The sequence below is a fragment of the Podarcis raffonei genome, chromosome 16 (assembly GCF_027172205.1).
Source record: "Podarcis raffonei isolate rPodRaf1 chromosome 16, rPodRaf1.pri, whole genome shotgun sequence".
Classification (NCBI taxonomy): domain Eukaryota; kingdom Metazoa; phylum Chordata; class Lepidosauria; order Squamata; family Lacertidae; genus Podarcis; species Podarcis raffonei.
Genome location: NC_070617.1, coordinates 40,575,557 through 40,601,743, shown reverse-complemented (window position 1 = coordinate 40,601,743; position 26,187 = coordinate 40,575,557). Strand labels below are relative to the sequence as shown.

General features: G+C 45.7%; 2 protein-coding genes and 3 non-coding genes across 9 annotated transcripts in view; all 5 read left to right on the top strand.

Moving 5' to 3' along the window:
* The first annotated feature begins 2,860 nt into the window (after positions 1-2,860).
* Positions 2,861-2,933, top strand: TRNAF-GAA (transfer RNA phenylalanine (anticodon GAA)). Its single transcript has one exon. It is a non-coding gene; the product is annotated as a tRNA-Phe (tRNA).
* A 531-nt stretch (positions 2,934-3,464) lies between these two features.
* On the top strand, positions 3,465-3,536 carry TRNAD-GUC (transfer RNA aspartic acid (anticodon GUC)). Its single transcript has one exon. It is a non-coding gene; the product is annotated as a tRNA-Asp (tRNA).
* A 580-nt stretch (positions 3,537-4,116) lies between these two features.
* On the top strand, positions 4,117-4,188 carry TRNAA-UGC (transfer RNA alanine (anticodon UGC)). The gene has a single exon. It is a non-coding gene; the product is annotated as a tRNA-Ala (tRNA).
* Positions 4,189-14,222: 10,034 nt separating this feature from the next.
* UBB (ubiquitin B) lies at positions 14,223-15,982 on the top strand. Its single transcript, XM_053368861.1, has 2 exons — positions 14,223-14,343; positions 14,990-15,982. The coding sequence occupies exon 2, from the start codon at positions 14,995-14,997 to the stop codon at positions 15,910-15,912; it is 918 nt and encodes a 305-aa protein (XP_053224836.1). The 5' UTR covers positions 14,223-14,343; positions 14,990-14,994; the 3' UTR covers positions 15,913-15,982.
* A 7,626-nt stretch (positions 15,983-23,608) lies between these two features.
* The window catches only part of SCARB1 (scavenger receptor class B member 1), a 45,883-nt gene continuing 43,304 nt past the window's right edge, over positions 23,609-26,187 (top strand). For all 5 annotated transcript variants that reach the window (XM_053369228.1, XM_053369226.1, XM_053369229.1 and 2 more), the window contains exon 1: positions 23,609-23,755. In XM_053369228.1, the coding sequence (XP_053225203.1) occupies positions 23,630-23,755 (126 nt within the window). In that variant the 5' untranslated portion in view covers positions 23,609-23,629. The remainder of the gene's footprint in view (positions 23,756-26,187) is intronic.

Below are 26,187 nucleotides of genomic sequence, written 5' to 3'. Positions count from 1 at the left end.
CTCCTTTCCTGTAATTTGAAGCCATTGGTTCAAGTCCTACCCCCCAGAGCAGGAGGAAACAAGCTTGTTCCTTCCTCCATGTGACAACCCTTAAGATATATGAATATTTTCCAGGCTAAACATACCCAGCTCCTTCAACCGTTCCCCATAAGGTCTGGTTTCTAGACCCTTGATCATCTTGGTTGCCCTCTGCACATGTTCCAGCTTGTCCACATCCTTCTTAAATTGTGGTGCCCAGAACTGGACACAGGATTCCAGGTATACTTCTGTTGAGTCAGCCTAGAATAGCATTCACTTTTCCCCCTGCTGTCTCACACTGTTGACTCGTGTTAAGCTTGTGGTCCACCAAGACCCCAAGATCCTTTTCTGCTATTAAGCCAGGTGTCCCCCATCTTATATTTGTGAATCTGGTTCTTCCTGCCTGAGTGCAGAACTTTATATTTGTCCCTATTAAGATTCATTTTGTTAGTTCAGGTCCAGGTCTCCAACCTGCTAAGGTCATTTTGAATCCTGATTCTGTCTTCTGTGGCATTAGCTGCCCCTCCCAGGTGGTGTCATCTGCAAATTTAATGAGTATCCCCTTTATTCCTTCATCCTAGTAATTGATAAAGACATTGAACAACAATGGGTTCAGGACAAAACTGTACAGCACCCCACTGATCACTTTTTCCTAGGATGATTATGATTATTTATTGAAATGATATGTCACCCAATACCCAGCAGTCTCAGGGCAGTTCACAGAATAAAATCACAATGTAAAACCACAAGATACGCAATCAAAACAACAACAACCCAATAAACCCCCCACAACCCAATAACCCTCCCATTAATTAGTACTCTTTGGATTCTGTCTGCTAACCAGCTACAAATCCACCTAACAGTTATCTCGTTCAATCCACATTTTTACCAGCTTCTTCACAAGAATATGATGGGGGCCATTGTCAAAAGCCATAATGAAATTGAGATACACTACGTCCCCAGCATTCCCTTGTTCTCCTTTTGCATACATTTAGCCTTTAATTTGTCACAGACTCAGATTTCATTTTCATTTGACCCCAGTGTTTACATTTTTTCTCCCTCTACACACATGCCCATCTCTCTCTCTCTCTCTCTCTCTCTCTCTTGTTGGTGTCCGTCTGGGAGACAATGGAGGAGTGCGCCTTTGGGGGTGAAGAAGTCAAACTGTTGGGAGGTTACAGTGCCTGCTAGGACTGTGGGACAGAGGTGTTCATCCTTTCGGAGTCTACGGCTCCCTTGACCAACTCCATCCTTTCTGCGGCTCCCCTGTGGGGCTCAGGAGCCCAGTTAGGTCCCCCCTTGCCTGCAGAGCTGGCAGCCTCTCACCCTTTTTCTAACCCCCTCGCTTGTGGAGGGTTCCCTCAGCCTCCTCCTCCCCTCTTTGGGAGTCCTCTGGTCAGCCGCAGCTGCCGCAGCTGCCCCCAAGAGAGGAGCATCCTCACCCTGCCCCACAGGGGCCTGGGAAGCACCCCCTGGCCAGCCCCAGAGGCCCATTCGCCTGCGGAGCCTGTAGCCAGGGCTGCTGCAACAAGCAGCTGTGCAAGCCTTGGGGAGGCAGAGATGGGGAGGCAGAGATGCGAGGGAAAGAGGGACAGAGGCCAGCGCTGCCCACAGCACCCCTGACCATCATTCAAGGCACCCCGGGGTGCCACAGCACACTGACTGAAAACCACTGCTGTGGGGACTGATGCGGGAGAGACGAGTTTTGTTGCAACTGGGGCAGATGAAGGCATCCAGTTGTGCTGCTGCAGGCGTATCATGGCGTTTCTTCTGCACTGCAGAGAGTTGGACTAGATGACCCTTGTGGTCCCTTCCAATTCTACAGTTCTGTGATTCTGTGATTCTATTATTCTCCCTGCGCTCCTCCCAGCGATCATTCCTCCTACGGTTACTGCTGTGAGCTGTCTCTCTCCAGGCACTGCACTCATCTGAAAAGGATTCCCACACAGCAGGGTTGATGTTGCCGGACTTCATGTCACATTTGCAGACATTTTTGTGTCCTTCTACGAGAACATGTGCAACCTGGTGCAATATGATGGCTCATGCTTGAATTCCTTCCCTATAAAAGAGCAGCGTGTCTAGACCTCTATCTATATGCATATCTGCCAGCTGAAAATAATATTTTTTGCATCTGATCAAGCGGACTCTAGTCCAGTTGACAAAAGCTTAAGATCCATGATAAATTTGTTAGTCTAGGTTATGCAGTAAGCCTCTTAGAGACATATCCAGCTAGCAGTTTTATAGCACAATCCTCTGCCAGAGCTCAAAGGGACTTACTCCTGTGTAAGGCTGCAGTCTGATACTCACCTGGGATTATGTGCCATTGAATTCAATGAGACCAGACCCTCCAAGTGTCCCTATTTTCCAGGGACGTCCCTGTTTCTGATTTGATCCCAGAATGTCCCACTTTCCTTTGGATGTCCCTGTTTTCGTTGGAGAAATGTTGGCGGGGAGGGGAGACTTTACTCTGAGTAAACACGCACGGAGCAGTGTGTTATTAAGGGAATCCACACCCCCCTTTTGCTGCCCAGGGCAAGGGAAGGGCGACTCCTCCTGCCATTCAGGTACAAAAAGCGGACCCAACTGGCAGCTGAACCTTACTCTCCTACCCGCCCCTGCAGCTGAGCTGAGACTTGCTTAGTTGGTGCGGCATATGCTGCACAGAGATGTGAGCAATAGGCTTAGACTTTCATTTTACAGCAAAATATATACAAAGTTATACCCCTCCCCCCCCCCCGTAGAGAGGTTAAGAAGGGGGCCAATTAATACTAACAACAAAATAAACTTTAGGCAAACACATCATAGTGAAGTAGTACCAGCCGGGTAAAAGCGGCATTTATCTGCCGAAATAGCTCAGTTGGGAGAGCGTTAGACTGAAGATCTAAAGGTCCCTGGTTCGATCCCGGGTTTCGGCAGACCTTGCTTTTTTAAAAATACCTCCTTGCCTCCCCAGCTGGCATTTTCCTGCGGTCAGAAATGTCTTGTGCGGCGCAGTGCCTGCCCTTGCAGAAAAAGAAAGGAGGAGCTGGATGTTACACCTGCATGTTTTTCACATTGCATCTCATTGCATTTCAGGTTGGCCGGAGCGGGAGCATTAAATGCCCCCTCTCGCCGCCTTGCAATGCTTAAATTAACTAGGGACGTTTTCCTGGGACGGCGGGGTGAACAACCTTCACAAAGAAACTGGTGAGATTTAGATTTTGCAGAGGCTTCGTGAACCAGCAACTGACTGTTTCATCCTTTCGTCTGCTAGGAACTAACTGTACCTTTTGTTTGCGTGAATGAATGAATGAATGCAACTAAAACGCAGGTTTTGCATTCGCGGCTCCTAAGTCGCTCCTCGTGTTTGCAACCCCCTCTGCTTGCCCTCGCTGCCAGGCAGCGGCGCGCAGATCCACCCGACTGTCGCCTCAAGTGACGTTTTTCTGATCCCTGCGCTAAGCTCTTCCTCGTTAGTATAGTGGTGAGTATCCCCGCCTGTCACGCGGGAGACCGGGGTTCAATTCCCCGACGGGGAGGTTCTGCTTTTCCCTCTTCCCAACACTCTTCGTCACATTTTAAAAATTAAATGGGGGGGCGGGAGGGGTGTTCAGTATTCGGTGAAATGCAGCCTTTCGCCCTTTTTACAGTTAAAATATGCTGTTTGCTGGAGTGCGTGCTTTCCTCCTTTGCCTCCATTGCTCAGTCATGAAATGCTACCATTTGCACGCGCGGACACGAAGAAGTGACACGCGCCAGGTGCAAAGGTGTGCAAGCACATCTCTAGCTTTCTTGCATTGTTTCCCACACCATGAGCGCTGTTTCGTGGCCCTTCTGGAAAAGGGCTTTTGTGCAGCTAATGTGCTGCATGTTCTGCACTGCGCGGCAGGTGCGCTGCAATCCGTTGCTTCTCTTTAGCGTTGCACAGCTTGGGCGCACACAGTGAGCGCTTAAACTTTTAATTCCTCCGCCGCTTTCACCCCCGCCCCTTCATTTTTCGACATAATCTTCTTCGCCACTACCAAATCCTAGGCGCTTTTGCGATTATGTCATAAATTACAGCGCCTGATATTAAATTATTCTGCTATCCCATGTCGTAGGAAGTGACTTTGCCGCCCAGGGGATGTAGCTCAGTGGTAGAGCGCATGCTTTGCATGTATGAGGCCCCGGGTTCAATCCCCGGCATCTCCACTTTTTCTTTTTTAAACTTTCCAGAAAATGCTGCTGATTTCCTGCATTCGCAAATCTATCTAGAGGAAACAAGTTTGGCAACATTTGTTTTGATAACTGGACACTACTGAAGCATATTTACAGTGGTGGATTTGTGAGGCTTCTTGCTCTTCCATAAATGTTTTGTGTTGATTTTTTTTTAAATGTCAGGTTCAGGCACAATACAGAACAAATTGCACTAGCAGACCGCAAACTTCTGAAATGCAAAAAAGATGTATTTCTTGCACGCACACCCACCCACCATATATTTAAAGCATGCCTGCCATTTCTGATCTTCTTGTCAGTAACCCCTTAGGAACTTCAAACAAACAAACAAACAAACAAACCACACCTCCTTGGCTGGCGGTTTAAGAAAAGCCAGGAGGTTGGGAGATGATCACTTACAATCTGGGGTGCAAATCTAACTTGATAAGAAGGTTGGCATTTGGGACAATCACAGAAGGCTCCCGATGCCTGTTTAAGTGCTTAAGAAAAGCATGCAATTTTGCAAACTGGATATTATCAGCTTTATTGCCGGTATGGTAGAGCATTTGATTTACACCTGAATAAACAAGCCTTTGGGGCAGAAAAAAAAGAAAGTTGGCATCCATCTGCCTTCAGAAACAATGATCTCCAGGGGTGAAGTCAAACCACTGGGCAGGCCCCACCAATTACATGACCAAAGCAACCCATTATGTAAAGCTGTGACTCCTCTCTCAGTGCCATAATTCAGCACTATGCATGCAAGCCAAACATGAAATGACAAGTTACAGATAGGTAGCCGTGTTGGTCTGCCATAGTCAAAACAAAAATTTTTTTCCTTCCAGTAGCACCTTAAAGACCAACTAAGTTAGTTCTTGGTATGAGCTTTCGTGTGCATGCACACGCACACGAAAGCTCATACCAAGAACTAACTTAGTTGGTCTTTAAGGTGCTACTGGAAGGAAAAAAAAATTTGTTATGAAATGACAAGCAAGTCACTCTGAAGCTTCTATAGTCTATTTCGGGGGGGGGGGGAGGGGACTTCTGTCCTTGCAGATGTTGCTGGACTCCAACTCTCATCTGCCCCAGTCAGCGTGGACAGTTGAATAGTGTGTTTCTAGAGATATGTAAAATGCTTTAATTAAAAGCTATGTTCAAAAAGTTAAATTTATAAGTATTTATATGATTTTCTATTAAACTAACACACATAACAGGTTAGAATGCTGAGACTCAAAGATAATAACAACTAGGTAGCCTGGGTAAATAAATAGGTAGGCCAAGACCCCTCCTGACCCTCCTTAAAATGAGTTCTGTTGGTTTTGATGGCTGGTGGCTGCTATATTCTGGACGCATAGCATATGCTTTGTGGAGGACCCAGAGATAAATAGTTTGGGCACTGGGACAGTCACCCACACCATAAATTTAAAGAACATTTATATACAAAAGAGAGCAACCAAGATGATAAAGCATCTGAAAACCAAGCCTTATGACGAATGGTTATGAACTTAGGTATTCTTAGCCTGTGGAAGAGAAGCCCAAGAGGTGATATGATAGCCATCAGAAGGACTGTCCCGTGGAAGATGGAGGAAGTTTGCATGGATTGTGAACCAATGGATTCAAATAACAATAAAGGAGATTCTGACTAAACATGAGGAAGAACTTCCTGACATAAGAGCCATTCAACTGTGGAGTGGAGTACCTGGGAAGGTAGTGGACTCTCCTTCTTTAGACATTTTTGGACAGAGGTTGGATGGCCATCTGTCAGGGATTCTTGAGCTGGGATTCCTGCATTGTGGGGGGTTGGACAAGAAGTTTCTATGATTTATCCCAAACAGTCATGGCTTCCCCCAAAGAATCTTGGGATACTGTAGTTTACCCCTCACAGAGCTATAATTTCTAGCATCATTTAAACTACAGTTTGTTGTAAATAAAAATATGCCCTTTTTCCCTTATGGGGCATCCAGGAGGCCAACCAGAGAATATTGAGAAGCAAAGCAGCTAGTAAGCTTGATCTTTATTGATCTGTTGCAACAGGGTGCTCCCCTCACATGCAGGAAAGGAGGAGGACCCAGAAAAATGGTGTGCAAGGCCTTATAAAGACTTTTGAAATTGCCCTCCTGTAGATCAAGACCACCCCCAGAAACATCATACATACATCACAGAAGGGGTGTAACCTAAGACCACCCCTCAGATACATCCCACCTACATCACATAAATTTTAATATTGTTTTTCTCCTGTTGTTGTTTATCTCCTGTCTAGCAGGTTACTTGATTGGATTGCCTGAGGAGCCTGGCCAGTCTTTTGTAATGATAAATACTTAGTTCCTGGCCAGGTCACAGGCTCACACCCTATTCAAACACAGACAGGATTTGTGAAGGAAAAGACAATGGGGAACCTTTTCCATTTTGACCTTGCAGAGAAAAGATTTGGTCAGTTTAGGAATCAAAATGGTTCCAGGTTGGCCTTCCTGTGCTGATCTATGTATGTGCTTGGTTGGTACACTTATGAACATTACCATATATCTAAGACCATAAAATTCCTATTACAAGTTCTCCTCATTATTTGGCAAAATGTGCTTTAAATGTATGGCGTGGATATGACTGTAGCTAGTGAAGGAGACAAAAATCTTGAGTTTTCGCAGGTGGGACATGGTGTTAGCATTTGGGGAAACTGGTGCTGCATGCTCAGACCTAGACCCAAACCTGTATTTGTAAATGAGCAAATGTCAAAAACATGGTGAGAGTCTTATGCCACCTTAAAGACTAAACTGTTTGTATGTCTACTGTAACAAGCCAACATGGCTAGAATTTGTCAACAGGAAAACAGTTTCAAAACCAGACGTGTCTGAAGCTCAGTTAGTCTCAGAAGTATTTTGGTTTTTTTGTTGCAACTTTGGAAGGTTGCATCTGCTTTTGTTAATACAGCCCTGGCCTCCAATTCACAGAGGCTCCAAAGGGAACCCCCATGAGCTACAAAGAGAACAATACAACCAGCCATGTGAACTTTTCTTTGGCCAGCCCTCAATCCAATCAAACAGCTGTTGCTGGGGCTGCTGCTGATCCTGTTTTTCAGCTTATTGGTGGCTTAGTCAGCTGTTCAGGCAGCTACTTCCTTTCGGGCATAAACAAAAAGGAGGCAAGAGGAAATGGCTTCTGCATGAATAAGAGGGGGAGTAGATTCTGTATCCTGTTGTAAATAAAAATATGCCCTTTTCCCTTATGGGATATCCAAGAGCCCATATAGAGTCCTTACATAGGTTCCCTATTGGTAGGAGAAAATAACAGAGGCCAACCAGAGACTATTGAGAAGCAAAGCAGCTAGTAAGCTTGATCTTTATTGATCTGTTGCAACAGGGTGCTCCCCTCACATGCAGGAAAGGAGGAGGACCCACAAAAATGCTGTGCAAGGGCTTATAAAGACTTTTGAAATTGCCATCCTGTAGATCAAGACCACCCCCCAGAAACATCATACATACATCACATGAGGGGTGTAACCTAAGACCACCCCTCGGATACATCACAGAAAAGGTGGCCTTAAAACAGAAATTTCAATATTGTTTTTACTTGATTGGATTGCCTGAGGAGCCTGGCCAGTCTTTTGTAATGATAAGGCTCACACCCTTATTCAAACACAGACATACCCTTAAGACAGGATTTGTGAAGGAAGAGACAATGGGGAGACTTTTCCATTTTGACCTTGCAGAGAAAACATTTGGTCAGTTTAGGAATCAAAATGGTTCCAGGTTGGACTGGAATCAAAATGGTTCCAGGTTAGCGCCATCGTCTAATGGCGGATTCCCTCCGAACTCCGGAGGGAATCGGCTTAGTAGGGGTCGGGTCCTGCCGCGGCGGCGACGCGGGGACCCTCAGAAACCACAGGCGCTGAAGCCTGTGGACCTGGTGACTCGGCGGGCACCATTTGCGCCCCCCCGACCCGCGAAGGAGCCTTTTTAAAGGCTCCGGAATGGGGGACGGAGAGCGGTGCGGTGCTGAGAGTCAACTGCTTCCCCTACTGAGTGAAGCCGCATGCCATGGACGGAGAGCGCTGACTTCTTTCTCTGAACATTTGGACTAAAAGTAACAACCCGTGAGTAATACGGAAATTGGACTTAAAAAGGGAAATTTTTTCTTGGGAATTAGGCACGACCGGGGAAGGCGCAAAGAGGAAGTCCGTCTACCCGCCTTGTAAACATCTTAAAGCAAGGATTTGATAACTAAGGTTGAGAGAACACCTTTCTCTTTAGTGGATAAAAGCAATTAACTCCACGTTTTGGCAATATAAGTGATTTTGCTGGAGGATAAGAGCGAATATTGAGAGCGGAATTGTCACCCCTCCCCCAGGACCCGGGAGCGATCTGTGAGAGAGCCTGCTGAAGAGATATAGAAGACTTTGACAGCTGTCAAACTAGCTGTCAAAGTTGGGGGAAAAGGAGAACTTTGTTTCTGTTGTCTTTGCTGGTTATATTTGTTACAATTTGGTAATAAGTTGTTAAAAATAAAGAAGAAAAGGCTAATTTGACTTTTGGGTTGGAACTGGAAGATACTAAGAAACCACAACCCCTCTAGAGGGGGTTCAGGGACATTACAAGAATGGCTGTAAGTGGAAAAATACTGGCTGAACTGGAGAGGACTTTTTTTCTCTTGGGAAAGTTACAAGAACAAAATGATGTTTTGGCTACAAATGTTATAACATTGAATGAAACAGTAAATAAAACTACTGAGCCTGGAAGGGACTTGACTCAAGTCTTTGCAGCTGAACAAAAAGTTTTTGCAGCTGAACTAAAAATCTCTGCAGCTGAACAAGAAAAGAAATCTGAGAAATTTGAGAATGTGAGGAAAGAGATATATGATGATTTGAAGGAAAAGGAAGGAGGAGCTTTAATGTCACAGATGATTAAGGAGAGCCAGAGGCCTGTTAAGATGGATACAAAGGAAAATAAGAACAGGATGATGAAAATTTGGTTTGATTTGAAGAATGGAGAATGGAGAGATCTCCTCATGTGGAGATCTGAAGACCTATGGATTACAAACTTGGCTAAAGTGGAAACTGGAGCCTTTGGGACATTTGGACTAAAGAGAAGTAAGAAACAAGATTTCGGCTCCACTTTTAAATATGGAGGTCTGGCTGGAAGAAACATGGACCTTATTGGGACAGAGCTTCTTCGAGATTTGGTGTCCAATACAAAGGACTATCAAAAAAACCGGCAGAGAGGAATTGAGAGAGAATTAAGAGCCTCGGACGTGAGGTCACCAGGCTGACAGCAGATAGACTGATGGACATTTGTTGGGGTTCGAAACCGGGAAAGGGGGGGTAGGGCTTTGGGAATCCAAAGGGTGTACAATTATACTTTGTTTCTTTTTATTCTGTTTTGCTATTAATATAAAAATGGGGAATTCGTGGAAGGGAACTGGGGTCGACCTTAGAAAAAGATTTTTAAGAATAAGTACTGATGTATAAAGACTGAGGTTTATAAGTTAAAATTGGTTAACTAAAATGAATTAAATATAATAAGGTAAAATTTGGGGACAAGAACTTGCTGAGCTAAAAATTGGAACTGGAATACAAGAAGGGGAGGTGTGGGGAAGTCAGGGAAATATGGTATTGAAAGTAAGGAATGTAAATTTTATGTGTTTTTAATTGTTTTTTTGTTTTTGTTTTTTTTGTTTTTTCTCTATTTTTTGAAAACTTTAATAAATATCTATTAAAAAAAACACAAAATGGTTCCAGGTTGGTCTTCCTGTGCTGATCTACGTATGTGTGGTTATGAACATTACCATATATCTAAGACCATAGAATTCCTATCACAATCCAGACTCCGTTCTTCATGTCTGAGTCTTACACGTGTGCAGCAACATGAAATGGTTTAAATCGAAGCCCCTCATTTTCAGGAGATAGAAGATCCTTCTAGGATCAGAACAGAGGCCCATCTAGTCCAGAATCCTGTTTTCATAGCAGCCAACACCAACCTAGGCACAGAAGCAGGGGATGAACACAACAGCATTCCCTGTTTGTGACTTGCAACAAATTATATTGAAAGGCGCACTGCCTCCAATAGCGGAAGCAGTCCATAGGTGTTGTGGCTGGAAGCTTTCAATAGCCTTACAGGTAAAGGTAAAGGGACCCCTGACCATTAGGTCCAGTCATGACCGACTCTGGGGTTGTGGCGCTCATCTCGCTTTATTGGCCGAGGGAGCTGGCGTACAGCTTCCGGGTCATGTGGTCAGCATGACTAAGCCGCTTCTGGGTTTAAGTTAAACAAGTTAAAAACTAAAGTTCTTGAGAAAAACTTAACACCGTTTGAGAAAGAGAGGTTTCAGAAGGAGACAGGTTTAACATTGGTTAAGAAAGTAAAATACCTGGGGGTTAATATGACGGCTAAGGACTTAAACCTATTTAAAGACAATTATGAGAAATGTTGGTCAGAAGTGAAAAAGGACTTAGAAATATGGTCAAATTTGAAGCTTTCCTTGTTGGGTCGAATTGCTGTTATAAAGATGAATGTATTGCCAAGAATGTTATTTTTGTTTCAATCATTGCAAATTTTGGACAAAATGGATTGTTTCAAGAAGTGGCAGAGAGACATTTCTAGATTTGTCTGGCAGGGCAAGAAGCTCAGAATAAAATTTAAAATATTAACTGATGCAAAGGAAAGAGGTGGATTTGCCCTGCCAGACCTTAAACTTTATTATGAATCAGCAGCATTCTGCTGGTTGAAAGAATGGCTGCTTCTTGAGAACACAGACATTTTGGATTTGGAAGGTTTTAACAATGTTTTTGGGTGGCATGCATATTTGTGGTATGATAAGGTTAAAGCACACAAAGCATTTAAAAACCATATTGTCAGGAAAGCATTGTTTAATGTCTGGATAAGATATAAAGACTTACTTGAAAATAAAACCCCAAGGTGGTTGTCACCGATGGAAGCAAAGGCTCAGAAAAAGCTCAATATGGAGGCCAAATGGCCGAAATATTGGGAAATTTTGGAGCAAGAAGGAGACAAATTGAAATTGCAGAGTTTTGAGAAATTAAAAGATAAAGTGCGAGACTGGCTTCACTATTATCAAATAAGGGAGGCTTATAATTTGGACAAAAAAATTGGCTTCCAGGTGGAAAAATCAAAATTGGAAACAGAACTGTTAGACCCCAAAACTAAGATACTTTCAACTTGCTACTGGAATGGAACACCCAGGATGAAACGGTTAAATCTGCTATGATTAAATGGGCACAAGATGTTGGACATAACATTATGTTTGCTGACTGGGAACAGTTGTGGACCACAGGTATGAAATTTACGGCATGTAATGCCCTAAGAGAGAATATTATGAAAATGATATACAGGTGGTACATGACACCAGTCAAGCTTGCAAAAATCTATCATTTGCCCGATAATAAATGTTGGAAATGTAAAGAAAACAAAGGTACATTCTTTCACCTTTGGTGGACGTGCCCAAAGATGAAGGCTTTATGGGAGATGATCTATAATGAAATGAAAAAGGTATTTAAATATACCTTCCTGAAGAAACCAGAGGCCTTTCTCCTGCGCATAGTCGGCCAATTGGTGTCAAAGAAGGATAAAACTTTCTTTATGTATGCTACAACAGCAGCAAGAATACTTATTGCAAAGTATTGGAAGACACAAGATCTACCCACCTTGGAAGAGTGGCAGATGAAGGTGATGGACTATATGGAACTGGCGGAAATGACTGGCAGAATCCGAGACCAGGGAGAAGAGTCGGTGGAAGAAGATTGGAATAAATTTAAAGACTATTTGCAGAAATATTGTAAAATTAATGAATGTTAAAATGATGCTGGATTGAAATTAAGTGGCATTAGCAACAAGGCCAATAATATGTAAAAATGGATTGATAATGGATGAAAATATATAGTCATAATATGTTAAGATATAGAGTTAAGATAAATGAAAGAGGGTAAGGATTTGCTGAACTGACTATGTGAACGGGAATACAAAAAAGGGAGGTATGAGGAGGTCAAGGAAACAAGCAAACGAGTTTAAAGATATGAAAAAAATGGATTTGTTTTTAACTTTTTCCACTTTTTTTGTTTTTTTCTTTCTTTTTCTCTTTTCTCTTTTGTATTTTCTTTTTTTTCTATGTATTTCTGTATTTTTTGTATTCTTTTTTCTCTTGTTTTCTTTTTATTCTGTAAATTCCTGCTTTTTGTAAAACCTTAGTAAATATTTTATATAAAAAAAAAAGCCACTTCTGGGGAACCAGAGCAGCGCACGGAAACGCCGTTTACCTTCCTTCCAGAGGAAGGAACTTTGCACATGCTTTCGAACTGCTAGCTTGGCAGGAGCTAGGACAGAGCAACGGGAGCTCACGCCGTCATGGGGATTCAAACCGCTGACCTTCTGATTGGCAAGTCCAAGGCTCTGTGGTTTAGACCACAGTGCCACCCACATCAATAGCCTTATCCTCCATTAATACGTCTAATCCTCTGGCAAAGTCATCCAAGTTGGTGGCAATCGCTGCATCTTATGGTCAAATTCTGTAGTTTGAACTGTGCACTGCGTTTCTGTCCTCAATCTTCCTCCAACATTCAGCTTCCATCGGCTGGCCCTGAGAGTGGGAGAGAAACTTATCTCTGTCACTCAAATTACAAACAGGAAAATTAGCTTTTGAATGCCTGTTCCCGCAACTAGAAATGTAGGGTGCCAGGGACATAAAAACATAAGGAAGAACCCTGCGGCTTAAACCAAATGCCAATCTAGTTTAGCACACTGTTTCCACAGTGGTCCAAGTCACCTATGGGAAGCCCACAATCAGGAGAAGAGCATAATGATATTTTGCTGTTTGTCATCCCGAGGGAGAAAGAGTACTGGACTCAGCACAACTCAGTAGACAGTTGTGCTGGTTTTTTGTTGGCATGGAGTTTTTACAGAAGGGAAGAATTCAAAAACATGATCTCAACCCACATGATCTCTGAAAAAAGGATCAGCAGTAGTCCCAGCAACAGCTGTTTGATTGGATTGAGGGCTGGCCAAAGAAAAGTTCACATGGCTGGTTGTATTGTTCTCTTTGTAGCCTAACTCATTGCATGAAAGGAAAAAGGAACTGGGAAGGAGGCGGAAAAGCAAAGCACTGGAGCAAGTGACAGATGGATGAGGGCCTTCACTTGGCTTATGGTGGAGGCCAGATTTGTCTCAACCCTTGCTATGGTTTTCCTGGGGGGGAGAGGAGGTGCAGCAGAATACGATATTCGTGTGAACCTATATTCACAACTGTGACTGGAGAATGGAATGAATTTTGAACTTTGCGTTGGAAGGGGGTGGGGGGGAAGAGAGAGAGAGAGAGAGAGGTGTCCCCTCAACTACTCCCTCCTTCCTCTCTCGCTTTTCCTTGAGGGACGATGGAGATGGTGGAGAGGCCCGTCTTTTTCCTGTGTCTTTTTTGCTCCACAAACCTCCAAGGAAGGTTAGGCTGAGGCCATGGGCCCAGTGGGGGGGCATGGCTGAGGGATGAATTATTTGGCCCAACCTTGCCCCTCCAAAAGTTATCAGACTCTTGTGCTACTGACATTCAGGCATAAGTTTATGTATATAGTTTTAATTTTATCAGTGTTCAATTGTGACATTTTTTAAATGAACTGATTTTTCTGTTTTTGGCAGTTTTTTTTTAAATCTGTAAATTGCATTGAGTCCCGTCAGGGGAAATGGCAGGGTATAAATAAATATGTAATAACAAGAACAATATTATTATATACAGTATTTATAGCAAACCATTCCAGGCTTGCGAAAAATAACCCACTCCGGGGTTTTGCCTCAGCTCCTTCCTCACACATTGTTTTCTTTGCCCCTCCCCCAACCGCCGATTATAACTTAGCGCAGCTGAGGCGGTTTTATCCTTCCGCGTTGCCAGTTAAAAAAACCCCGACAAAGGCGGGGTCAAAGCTCCTGACGTCACCTCTGTTGCTTTCCCCCTTCAGCATACGGTTTGACAGAGCGCACGCGCGGGGCGGAAAAATAGTCCTTCTTACGTCAGCTGGCTGATGGGTTTTTTTTCTTTTGGCGGAGTGATCTTATTGTTCAGCGAAAAACCTATATAAAAGGAGGTCGCGGGCAGCTGCGCAGCTAGAACAAATCGCCTCTCCTCGCCTGGAATTTGCTGTCTGCTTGGACCGGCTCGAGCTCTGCGGTGAGATATTTTTCGTTGGGAAATAGGGCTCATTTCACTCCTTTTTTCTCTGCCGCTTGGCTTCTTCGTTAAAGCTGCCTTCAGGCTAGGAGGAAGGGCTGTTTTCTGAAGGGTGTTTGGGCTCGTGAGGGATACTTTGGAAGCGGCTGAGGGGCGAAAGCGGAGCGAGGAGGGCGTGGTTTGGCGGGGCGGGAAGGGAATCCGGTTGGTACTTGAGGGGTCATCAGCCTTTAAGCGAGGGGGCACAATATGGTCCTCAAGAGTTGCTGTACGCATTTCGACGTGTACGCATGCCAGTTCGGGTACGAATTGGCCATAAAAGCCTAAAGGCGCCGCGGTCCAAAATGGCCGCCTCGAGGAAGAGACGAAAAACAACACGGCGAAGGCCGTTAACGCGCCTGCGCTTGTGACGCAGCCAGGCACTGTGACGTCACGTAGCCAGGCGTCGGCTAGGGGTGCGCGCGCATCCTTGCTCTCTTTCTGCCTTGTTGGTCTGAAGGGGGCGGAGCTCGTTGCCATTGGCAAGCGGAGTTGGTATTGTTTGGTCAGTGGGTTGATTGCTGGCTTCTTGTTTTAAGTCGGGGCATCTTAAATAAAGTGAGACTTTTTCCAAATCTGAATTGTGCTGCTTTGCCCCCCCTTGCAGAGAAAATGCAGATCTTTGTGAAGACCTTGACAGGCAAGACCATCACCTTGGAGGTGGAGCCAAGTGACACCATTGAGAACGTCAAGGCCAAGATTCAGGACAAAGAAGGCATTCCCCCTGACCAGCAGAGGCTGATCTTTGCTGGCAAGCAGCTGGAAGACGGCCGCACCCTGTCTGACTACAACATCCAGAAGGAGTCCACCCTCCACCTTGTGCTGCGCCTGAGGGGAGGCATGCAGATCTTTGTGAAGACCTTGACGGGCAAGACCATCACCTTGGAGGTGGAGCCAAGTGACACCATTGAGAACGTCAAGGCCAAGATTCAGGACAAAGAAGGTATTCCCCCTGACCAGCAGAGGCTGATCTTTGCTGGCAAGCAGCTGGAAGACGGCCGCACCCTGTCTGACTACAACATCCAGAAGGAGTCCACCCTCCACCTTGTGCTGCGCCTGAGGGGAGGCATGCAGATCTTTGTGAAGACCTTGACGGGCAAGACCATCACCTTGGAGGTGGAGCCAAGTGACACCATTGAGAACGTCAAGGCCAAGATTCAGGACAAAGAAGGTATTCCCCCTGACCAGCAGAGGCTGATCTTTGCTGGCAAGCAGCTGGAAGACGGCCGCACCCTGTCTGACTACAACATCCAGAAGGAGTCCACCCTCCACCTTGTGCTGCGCCTGAGGGGAGGCATGCAGATCTTTGTGAAGACCTTGACGGGCAAGACCATCACCTTGGAGGTGGAGCCAAGTGACACCATTGAGAACGTCAAGGCCAAGATTCAGGACAAAGAAGGTATTCCCCCTGACCAGCAGAGGCTGATCTTTGCTGGCAAGCAGCTGGAAGACGGCCGCACCCTGTCTGACTACAACATCCAGAAGGAGTCCACCTTGCACCTGGTTCTACGTTTAAGGGGTGGCATTTAAACTTGCTACTTACAACCACCCAAGTAAACCTCACTGCACTTTGTTTCATTAAAGCTGTTGCATTCCCAAATGTACTTGTTTCATTATTTTAGGTGGTTGGTGATTTAGCATCAGTATGTTTCGGGGGGTGTTTGTGCTGAATATTCCATTGAACAATATCTTGCAAATACTTGGCAGGGGGCATAATTGTTTGAGTATCAGGTCGACAAACTTTAACTTACATAATTGCCTTAAGCCAGAAGCTAAGGCAGCCTCAGCAAATGAGATTGCATTGCTGAAGTCATACATGCAGGCATTAAGAGTTCACTAATGACTGAAAGGCGAGGAGCACTGCTTATGTGGAGTGGTTTTATTTCAGCCAAACTGGAGAACTGTTGTCCGGTAAATTGAATTTGAGATTCCGTGCTATTGAAGCAGGCAGTGGTTCTTGGCACTTAACAGCTATCGGCTCCTATGGTGGGATTGCAAATAGCTGGTGTAAACTGGGAAACGATTGGAGTCAATCTCTTGTTAAATTACAGTTGTGGTTAGTTCAACTCTAAACCTGCCTCAATGGAAGTAAATTGGAAGATGGCCTTTGGGGAAATGCCCCAAACTTGTATTTCAGTCTATTTATAAACAGCAGTGTCACAATAGGTTTTTCCTCCACTTAGCTGAACGGTTCAGCTCAAGTACCTTAAATTGCAATCTTGAGGCACTAGCTCAAAGTGGAGTATCTTTTATTCCAGATGGTAGGTTCTCATGCCCTTGTTCGTCACCTGTGCACTACATATGTCTCTAATCCATTTAGCTAACTTCTATGAGCTTAATAGTGCAGTAAAGTAAGCTAATCCAGGAAAGCTGGTTCATATGCCTGTCTGGGAACTCTATACAATGGCTCCAAGGAGGTACAGAAACTGAAAGCTGAATATGGTGCCTTATGATCCAAAGCAAGACAATTTGGGCTTGGAAATAATACCAGGTGAAATGTTAGAAGCTCTGAAGTTGACAAGTTTTTATTGGTTTGGAGTCTCTAAGCCACTTGGGTAGCAGGGGGGAAACTTTCAAAGCAAGTTTGCTTACCACTTAAAGTTACACTATTTTCAAATACTTTTTCTTGGATATCTGGATATACTTGTTATAACTGACACTCTGCAGCTTCCTGACTGAGCATATAGGAGTGTCAGGATGCAGTAGAGGTCTTGCTATCAGAACTCTGACAAATCGTAAGTTACCTATGGTCATTGTAGAGTTTTCCTGCAGTTGTCCCACCCAGGAGCTCTTGCTACAGTCAGAATTGTAGAGTTGGAAGGGATCCCAGGATCATTCTAGTCCAGTGCAGGAATCTCAACTAACTAGATCATAAATGACAGATGGTCATCCAATCTAAGTTCTTACTGAAATTTGGTCAGAATCTCCTGCACCATAGACATCAACATTTGATACCTCATGGGCAGTCCAAATTTTGTTCCTGGCCTGAAATACTGAATACAGCAATGAAAATCATTTGCCTTGCATTTGGCTCTGTGTGTTTAGGTGCTAACATCTCACAGGCCAATTATTTCCTGTGCTGGAAAATAGCTCTTTGGTAATGTGGGCTGTTGAGCTCTAATACGGTTTGACAGTAATCTGCAGGTAAAACCTTTTTAACAAGTTGTGTTAAGTATACATTCAATGGTGTAAAGGTAAAGGGGACCCCTGACCATTAGGTCCAGTCATAGCCGACTGGGGTTGCAGTGCTCATCTCGCTTTATTGGCCGAGGGAGCCAGCATACAGCTTCCGAGTCATGTGGCCAGCATGACTAAGCCGCTTCTGGCAAACCAGAGCAGCACACAGAAACAGTTTACCTTCCCACTGGAGTGGTACCTATTTATCTACTTGCACTTTGACGTGCTTTCAAACTGCTAGGTTGGCAGGAGCAGGGACAGAGCAACGGGAGCTCACCCCGTCGTGGGGATTCAAACCACCGACCTGATCGGCAACCCCTAGGCTCTGTGGTTTAACCCACAGCGCCACCCGCGTCCCTCTATTCAATGGTGTACAGCTCCATTAAAACACTATACAAAGTGGCTTACAACAACAAAATCAGAAAAAAATACTTTAAAAGGGGATCCTTGTTGGTTCAATGTCTCCCAGGGAGCTTTATGTGGAGGGAGGAATTGAACCCTGGTATCCCTGGTCCTATTCCAAGCACAACACTAATCATCGGGAGGGCTTTAAATTGACTAATGTGGGGGACCCGGGAGACAGTGCTCCTGAAGGTAGGAGTCGTATCAATTGATGAAGATGATCATCCATATGTCATAGACCAAATGGAGCAAACCACGCAGACCTAGTGGTGGGAGGAAAAAATCCTTAAATAAGAGACACGGGGGAATGATTAATGGACTTCAATGTCTGTACACTAATGCGCAAAGCATGGGAAATAAACAAGATGAGCTTGAGCTCTTGGTACAGCAAACTAAATATGACATAATAGGCATCACTGAAACCTGGTGGGATAAGTCCCACGATTGGAATGTAATAATGGAGGGATACAATCTATTTCAGAGAAACAGACCAGACAAGAAAGGAGGAGGAGTGGCGTTATATGTCAGGGATGTGTATACCTGTGAAGAGATCCAAGATTTAGAACCTCAAAGCCAAAGTGAGAGCATTTGGGTCAAAATTAAGGGAGAGAAGAATAACACTGACCTCATTGTGGGAGTTTACTATAGATCCCCAAGCCAAACGGAGGACATAGATGATGCCTTCCTGGAACAGATGGCCAAGCATGCAAAAGGAAGGGAGATAGTAGTAATGGGGGACTTCAATTACCCAGATATTTGTTGGATGTCAAACTCAGCCAAGAGCATAAGGTCAAACAGATTCCTCACTGGCCTTGCAGACAACATTGTCCAGAAAGTGGGAGAAGCAACAAGAGGAACAGCCATTTTAGATCTGGTCCTAACCAATGTTGATGACCTGGTTAGTGGGGTAGAAGTGGAAGGATCATTAGGCGCAAGTGATCATGCTCTTCTGAAGTTTACTATACAGCGGAAAGGAGCAGCCAAGCATACTAGGACTCAATTTGGCTAACACCCCAGAGGACAGGATCAAACTTCAAAACGACCTTGACAGATTAGAGAACTGGGCCAAAACAAACAAGATGAATTTTAACAGGGAGAAATGTAAAGTATTGCACTTGGGCAAAAAAAATGAGAGGCACAAATACAAGATGGGTGACACCTGGCTTGAGAGCAGTACATGTGAAAAGGATCTAGGAGTCTTGGTTGACCACAAACTTGACATGAGCCAACAGTGTGACGCGGCAGCTAAAAAAGCCAATGCAATTCTAGGCTGCATCAATAGGAGTATAGCATCTAGATCAAGGGAAGTAATAGTGCCACTGTATTCTGCTCTGGTCAGACCTCACCTGGAGTACTGTGTCCAGTTCTGGGCACCACAGTTCAAGAAGGACACTGACAAACTGGAACGTGTCCAGAGGAGGGCAACCAAAATGGTCAAAGGCCTGGAAACGATGCCTTATGAGGAACGGCTAAGGGAGCTGGGCATGTTTAGCCTGGAGAAAAGGAGGTTAAGGGGTGATATGATAGCCATGTTCAAATATATAAAAGATGTCACATAGAGGAGGGAGAAAGGTTGTTTTCTGCTGCTCCAGAGAAGCGGACACGGAGCAATGGTTCCAAACTACAAGAAAGAAGATTCCACCTAAACATTAGGAAGAACTTCCTGACAGTAAGAGCTGTTCGACAGTGGGATTTGCTGCCAAGGAGTGTGGTGGAGTCTCCTTCTTTGGAGGTCTTTAAGCAGAGGCTTGACAACCATATGTCAGGAGTGCTCTGATGGTGTTTCCTGCTTGGCAGGGGGTTGGACTCGATGGCCCTTGTGGTCTCTTCCAACTCTATGATTCTATGATTCAGTGGAGGAGTTAATGCACCAATCGCACAATATTTGAGACTTGCTAAAGATGGCAGCAACAGCTTGCAGAAAGTGCCCAAAGAGTGAGGTAATGGGTATGTGAGGATTCTTGACTGTCTGGCCTGTGTTCTTGATTCCTCTGGCTTGCAACACAAGGTCGCTTGTCAGGCCACCTAAAGTTTAGCAGCTTAAAGTTACTGCTAAGCCCTTTTTTACTGCAAATCTCCCATGAATCTACCAATTGATAATACGGCTGTGATAAGGCTCTTTCAAGCTTTATATGTCAATCCTAGTACTGTATCATGTGAGCTTGAAACCTTTAGACATTGTAGCCAGTCAAGAGAATGAAATCTTAACCAGTAATGGTGGTAGCTGAGTTAATTTGTGCTATCAAAAGGACCAGTGAAATAATGTGTTGCTTAACAGGCTCAAGGGTAAACTGCATTTAAGAGATAAAAGTGATAATAGCCCCTGGAACATCATAAAAGGTAACCAAGATGTTACAAGCTTTGCAAGCTACATTAAGATGACCCAGAAAGTTCAGCTGATGTAAAGGAAGCCAATTCCCTCTTGATTATATTAGGAGTTCTACAAACACTGTGTTACAGTTGCTCAATTCAAGGTGCTGGTTTTAACACTAAAGCAGGCATAGGCAAACTCTGCTCCAAATGTTTTGGGGCTACAACTCCCATCACCTCTGACCACTGGCCTTGTTAGCTAGGGAAGATGGGAATTGTAGTCCCAAAACATCTGGAGGGCCGAGTTTGCCTATGTCTGCTCTAAAGCCTTTTGTGGCCTGTGACTAGGATCGAGAGCTAAAGCCCTCCAAATTTAGAAACACTTCATTTGATTCCATTTATAAATACCTTTAAAGTGATTTAAAATGTACCGGTACTAAAAAAAAGTAATAACATTTTCAAATGTAATAAGGATAACATTTGGATAGCCAATTAAAAGGCTTATTGAAATTTTATTAAATATGTATACTGCCCTTCATATATCACAACATAAAAATACAAAATGAGAATACAAAATACATAATAAATAAAAACAAATCAATCCCCCTGCCACAAAGACATTTGAAAGGCCACAGAATTCTAAATCAGCCAAAGGCTTGGTTACAGATAAATGTTTTCACTTGATACTGAAGATATGTAACCAAGGTGCCAAGCAAGCCTTCCCAGGGAGTTCATTCCACAAACAGATCTACTGCAGGAAGGGCCCGTTCTTGCATTGCCACCTTCCAGACCTTTTGTGGAGGAGGCACACAAATGAGGGCCGCACAGCATGATCACAGGGTCTAGGTTGGCTTGTATGGGGATAGGTGGTCCTTGAGGTATTGTCCTGAGCTGTTAAGACTTTATAGTTCAAAATCCGCACTTTGGATTGGGCCTGGAAACTAATTGGCAGCTGGTGAAGTCAGGCCAGGATTGGCGTTATGTGCTCAAAACGTTTTGCCCCCGTGAGCAACTGTCCGCTGAATTCTGCACCAGCTGAAGTTTCTGAACTGTCTTCACAGGCAGCTCTGCTTAAAATGTGTTGCGGTAATCTAACCTAGAGGTTACCAGAGCATAGACAACAGAAGTTAGGCTATCCCTGATGGAAGGCACTCTGTGCCACTGAGGCTGCCTGAGCCTCAAGTGACAAAGGATCCAGAATAATTTGTAAGCTGCGTACCCACTCCTTCAGAGGGAGTGTAACCACATCAAGAACAGGCAGCCTCCCATCCATGCAGTCGAGGGAACCACCCACTAGCGTGCCTCATTCTTATCTTGATTGAGCTTCAGTTTTTTGGGTCTCATCCAATCCAGGCAAGACAACAGTCCAGCATATTCACTGTCTTGCTGACGAGGTACTCTAAAACTCTGGATAACCCCACTCAGTGGTTTGGTGCTAAGCGACATACGGGATGAAATCCAATCCTGAGGAACCCCACATGGAAGGCTTCACAGGGCTGAAGAGCACTCACCAAGCATCACTCTCTGGAAATGACCAAGTAGGCCCACAATGCAGTGCCATCCATCTTTAACTTGGGCAGCTGCTTGATTAGGAGACCATGGTCAACAGTACTGAAAGCAGCTGAGAGGTTGAGGAGAATTAACGGGGGCCCATTTTCGCTGTCTTTCTCAACAGAGGTTATCATACAAGGTGATCAAAGCAGTTTCTGTGCCAAAACACCAATTGAAATGAATCTAGAAATTCAGTTTCCTCCAAGAGTGCTCCAGAACCTTACCCAAGAAGGGGAGACTGGCCATTAGCTACTTAGATTTTCTGAATCCAGGAAGGGTTTGGCACTAACAAGATAACAGAGGCAATACTTGCTAGATGTGTAATGGGACAGAGTTCCAAAGGGCAGGTTTGCGCCCTAGTGGCCCAGTATGGAAGATGGTATTGACAGGAGGCCCTCTTCCGCAGAATGCAGCAATTGATGGGGTATGTCTGTTCCTGTGTATAGATGTATGCACACTTAGCACAGATACTTCCTCTCTTGTCCATAGTAAACAGTTTTATGCATTCCATATACAGTCTTCTGATTTTTTCAGGGTGGGGGGAACCATAGCTCTCATACCCACTTTTCCACACCGTCTTAGCTTCTCAAAGCTCAGCTACTCTCCCCCTGCAATGGCAATGGGCAGTTTTTGGCTCTAAAAGCAAGCATTCAGGAAGTTGTAGTCCCCTGCCCAGTGAAGTCTGCTCTATTGCAGGGTTGAGGGCTGATCTCTAAACCAGGTGTGAGGAATCTTTGGCCTTTCAGATGGTCCTGAACTACAACTCCCATCATCCCTGGCCACTGGCCATGCTTTGCTGAGGCTGATGAGTTGTAGTTTAGTAACACCCTGAGGGCCAAAGGTTCCCCCACACCTGTGCTAAGGGCCTGCAATCAGGAGCAGCTGTGTGCACTGTGCCCTGCCCTCAGAGTCCAAAGTAACATGGAAGGAACTTGCTCTGTTCTATATTAACATAATAATAATAATAATAATAATAGTAGTAAGTTGTCTTGTTAGCTGCTTGTAACCTAGAAGCCTACAAGCAGCTTCTGGCATATTAAAAAACATAAATGTAGTGATGGGCTCCTCCAAAAAAACACAAAACAGCCACCTCATAAAGGCAGCAGTAAGTTTTGGCAGCCGACAAACTGGATAAATACCTGACCCTCCAAGTGTCCCTGGGAGAGTCCCAGATTTAAAAAAGCCCCCCCCCCAGTTTCTGATTTGATCCTGGAATGTCCAACGTTTCCCTATTTTCATTGTAGAAATGTTGGGAGGGTATGCTACCCTAGTCTACCCAAAACCAGGAGGGGGTGGGGAGGTTGGCTTTTATATCCAAGAAGGATCCTTCGCCTTAAAGAGCTTGATAAGTCAAAACTGGGCTTGGCAGCGTGCAGGCAGCTACAGAACTCCTGTTCCCTGCTCTGTTTACCACCAGTCTGTCCACGTGTTTACACGCCGTGTTACACGACCCACCGCAGCTTTACTGGGTTCGCCTGGGGCGGCCAACCTGCCAGCCTGAAGAAGCGCCCTCCTCCTGTGCTGCTTTACTCGGAAGGAAGCGCCGCTGCGTCCCAGGGCACTTACTCGCCGGAAAGTGCGCGCAGCACGGTTCCTCGCGAGTAAGCGCGTCCCCCCGGCAGCTCGCCCGCCCACCAGCTCCCTTCCCGGCGCCGCGTCAGCGCCTCCCCCGCCCGGCTGCGCAGGGCGGCCCTTCTGGGCGCGACGGGGCGGTCCCGCGGGGAGGGCCCGGCCTCAATCCGGGACCGTAAATGGGGGCTAGCGCGGCGGCCGCGGCGTCTTCTCGGGTCCCCCTTCTGCGCTGGCCATGGCGCGCTGCTGCTCCGCCTTCCGCGCGGCCGTGGGGCTGGCCATCGCCGGCCTGCTCTGCCTGGGCTCCGGGGTCTTCCTGGTGGTCTCGCTGCCGGCCATCCTGGAGGAGCAGGTGGTCAAGGTAGGGGCGCGGGGGGGGGGGGGCGAGGCGGGCACGGCGCGCTCCCGCGGGGCGCCGGGCTGGCCCAGCCGGGGGCGCGCGGCGCTCTCTCTGGCTCCCGGCGCGCAGACAGAAGGGGCACCTGGTCCCTTCGAGGCGGGGGGTCTCCTTGGAGGTGCTTTTTAAAAATGCGACCCCACATCTTACTTGCCGCTCTGGGGGGGAAGACAACCTCCCCCTAGTCCTAAAATCAGTCACATCAAACTAACAATTTCCCCTTTCCAGAAGTCTGGAAAGTCTGGATTTGCCAGCTGTTGCAAATCCGTGCTTGGTGGGTCCCGCATCCTCCAGGGATGGTCCAGCGCCTCTCCTCTCCTTCAGGGGGGAGCAGTAGCACAGCAGGAAGATCATAGCAAAAGTTTTCCCTGCTTTGAAGTTGACCCAGCTACTCTCCTGCTGCTACGATCATATGGTCCAATTCAGTATAAGGCAGCTTTTATGGTTTTTTTCCCTCCTCCTGCCTTCAAAATAGAGTTCCCAGTTGGCCTGGGTTGGGGCTGCAGAGGGAAGAGAGCCTGACCAGCATGCACCTGAGGTAGCTTGTTTACCTGTCCTGGGAAGGATGCTGTTAATTGTCCCCATCTTATACATCCTGTGCATTTGAATGGAAATTGGGACAGCATAGTTAATTATCCTAAATGCACGTTAGTGACTATGCATGTGTGTTAAGGCTGATTGCAACACTGAATCTTAAAATGTTTATTTTAAAATGCTCCTAATGACTGCCTCCTCCCCACAGAGGCAAAATGGAGTATGTTTGGTGTTTGTGTCTGTGGGGGAGATTTCTCTTTGGATCACACCTCAGGAGGTGTGGTGAACTCTATAAGCAGACCAAGCATATCTCTTTCTGTCAGGAGCGAGCCAGCAATAAATCACAGAGTAAGTGAAGTTAACTCTTTATTAGAAGAAACAAGGTCTGCTGAGGAATGCCAGGTGTAATGAGCACAGCAAATCTGATAGGTCTTGCCCCATGAGGCAGTTGTGGAGACTGAAGGTCCCTGCCTTCCCACAGCTACCTAAATAATCTCCTTTCCTGGGTCCTTCCCAAGCAATCCCTCTTCATACCTCTTCTGGTCCTGAGAGACAAATGGGAGGAGGGGAGCTGGTCACAGCAGGAGGGGGAGACCCCCTTGCTTCTTCACCATCCTATCTCATCTCTGCCTCTTGGCCACACTCCTCTCCTGCTTCAGCTGGACTTCTCTCTGCCACAGACTCCCCCTGCTCACTAACCCCTGTTGCCTCTTCAGCTTCCAACACCTCCTACTCCCAGTCTGCTCTCTCTCTCCTCCCTCTGACCACTTATTGTCATCCCACCACCATTCTTTGGCTCTGAGCCTTCTTCTCTTGAACATTCCCCAGCTGGTGCCTCCCACCATTCCTCTGCATCCAGCCAGTCCATGACACTTAATCTGAGAGAACTGTTTTAAAAAGATTGCCCTCAATAGGGGAAATTTCCCCCAGATCCATCACAGGAGGGAAGGAATTGAGCTCATTTCCTCATGTGCTCCAGGCCCAGTGCAAACTGATTCCCCTTGGCACCTAGTAGTATTATCTTTTTAAGCATGTAGTTATTCAACTGCACATTTTGCATAACCTCCAGTTCAGCTGTATTTGCAATATAGCCTTTGAAGTGAACTGCTTATGATCTCTGGAAAAGAGGTTTGGCAGCTGTAATTAAAGGAAACTGCAACTCCAGGGCCTAAGCCAGGCATGAGGAAGCTGTGGCCCTTCAGAGGTGCCTGGGCGCCAGCTCCCACCAGCCACCACCAGCGTGGCCAAGAGGTTGGCCTGAACCATAATCTGCAAGGGGGACTTCAGTTGAGCAGTCCTTCAGCCTTTGGAAAACCACATGAGGCAATGGTGTTTGTGGAAGGAATAAGCTGTAGGTTTAATATAACTATAGTCCAATTATTGGCAACCCTATCCTTTACCTCTCCTTTTCAGGAAATAAACAGGAACTGCCTTAGTCAAGCCCTAAATAAATACAGTAGGGGGGACTTTTAGGAAAAAGTATTTTGCAACTGCCTAAGGGACATCTGAAAAATGGAGGTCCAATGATAGGGAAAGCTGCAAGACTCAGGCAGGTGGTGCATTAGACCACGGGTCCAGCTGTGGTCAGAAGTCTCGTGTTAAGGCAGGAGGCTTGGGCTTGAGCAGCTGACATTGTCTTACAAAAGCATCAGATCAGCAGAAACACTTCCTGCTCTAATGCACAAATAGGAGCCTCATTGCAAAATATTCCTAAAAGTAAGGGGGGGGTGGCTTCCCCCTCCCTCCGCCCTTTCCTGCCTTCTCTTATCTGGATCTTATCTGCTGAAGCTGTAGAATGAGCAAAGGGATTAAGCCTAAATGAATTTGGTCAACGTTGAGAAAAACATTCCTGTGAAGAAGGG

Coding starts and splice junctions, on each gene's coding strand:
- UBB (XM_053368861.1), top strand. CDS start 14,995: ATGCAGATCTTTGTGAAGACCTTGACAGGCAAGACCATCACCTTGGAG.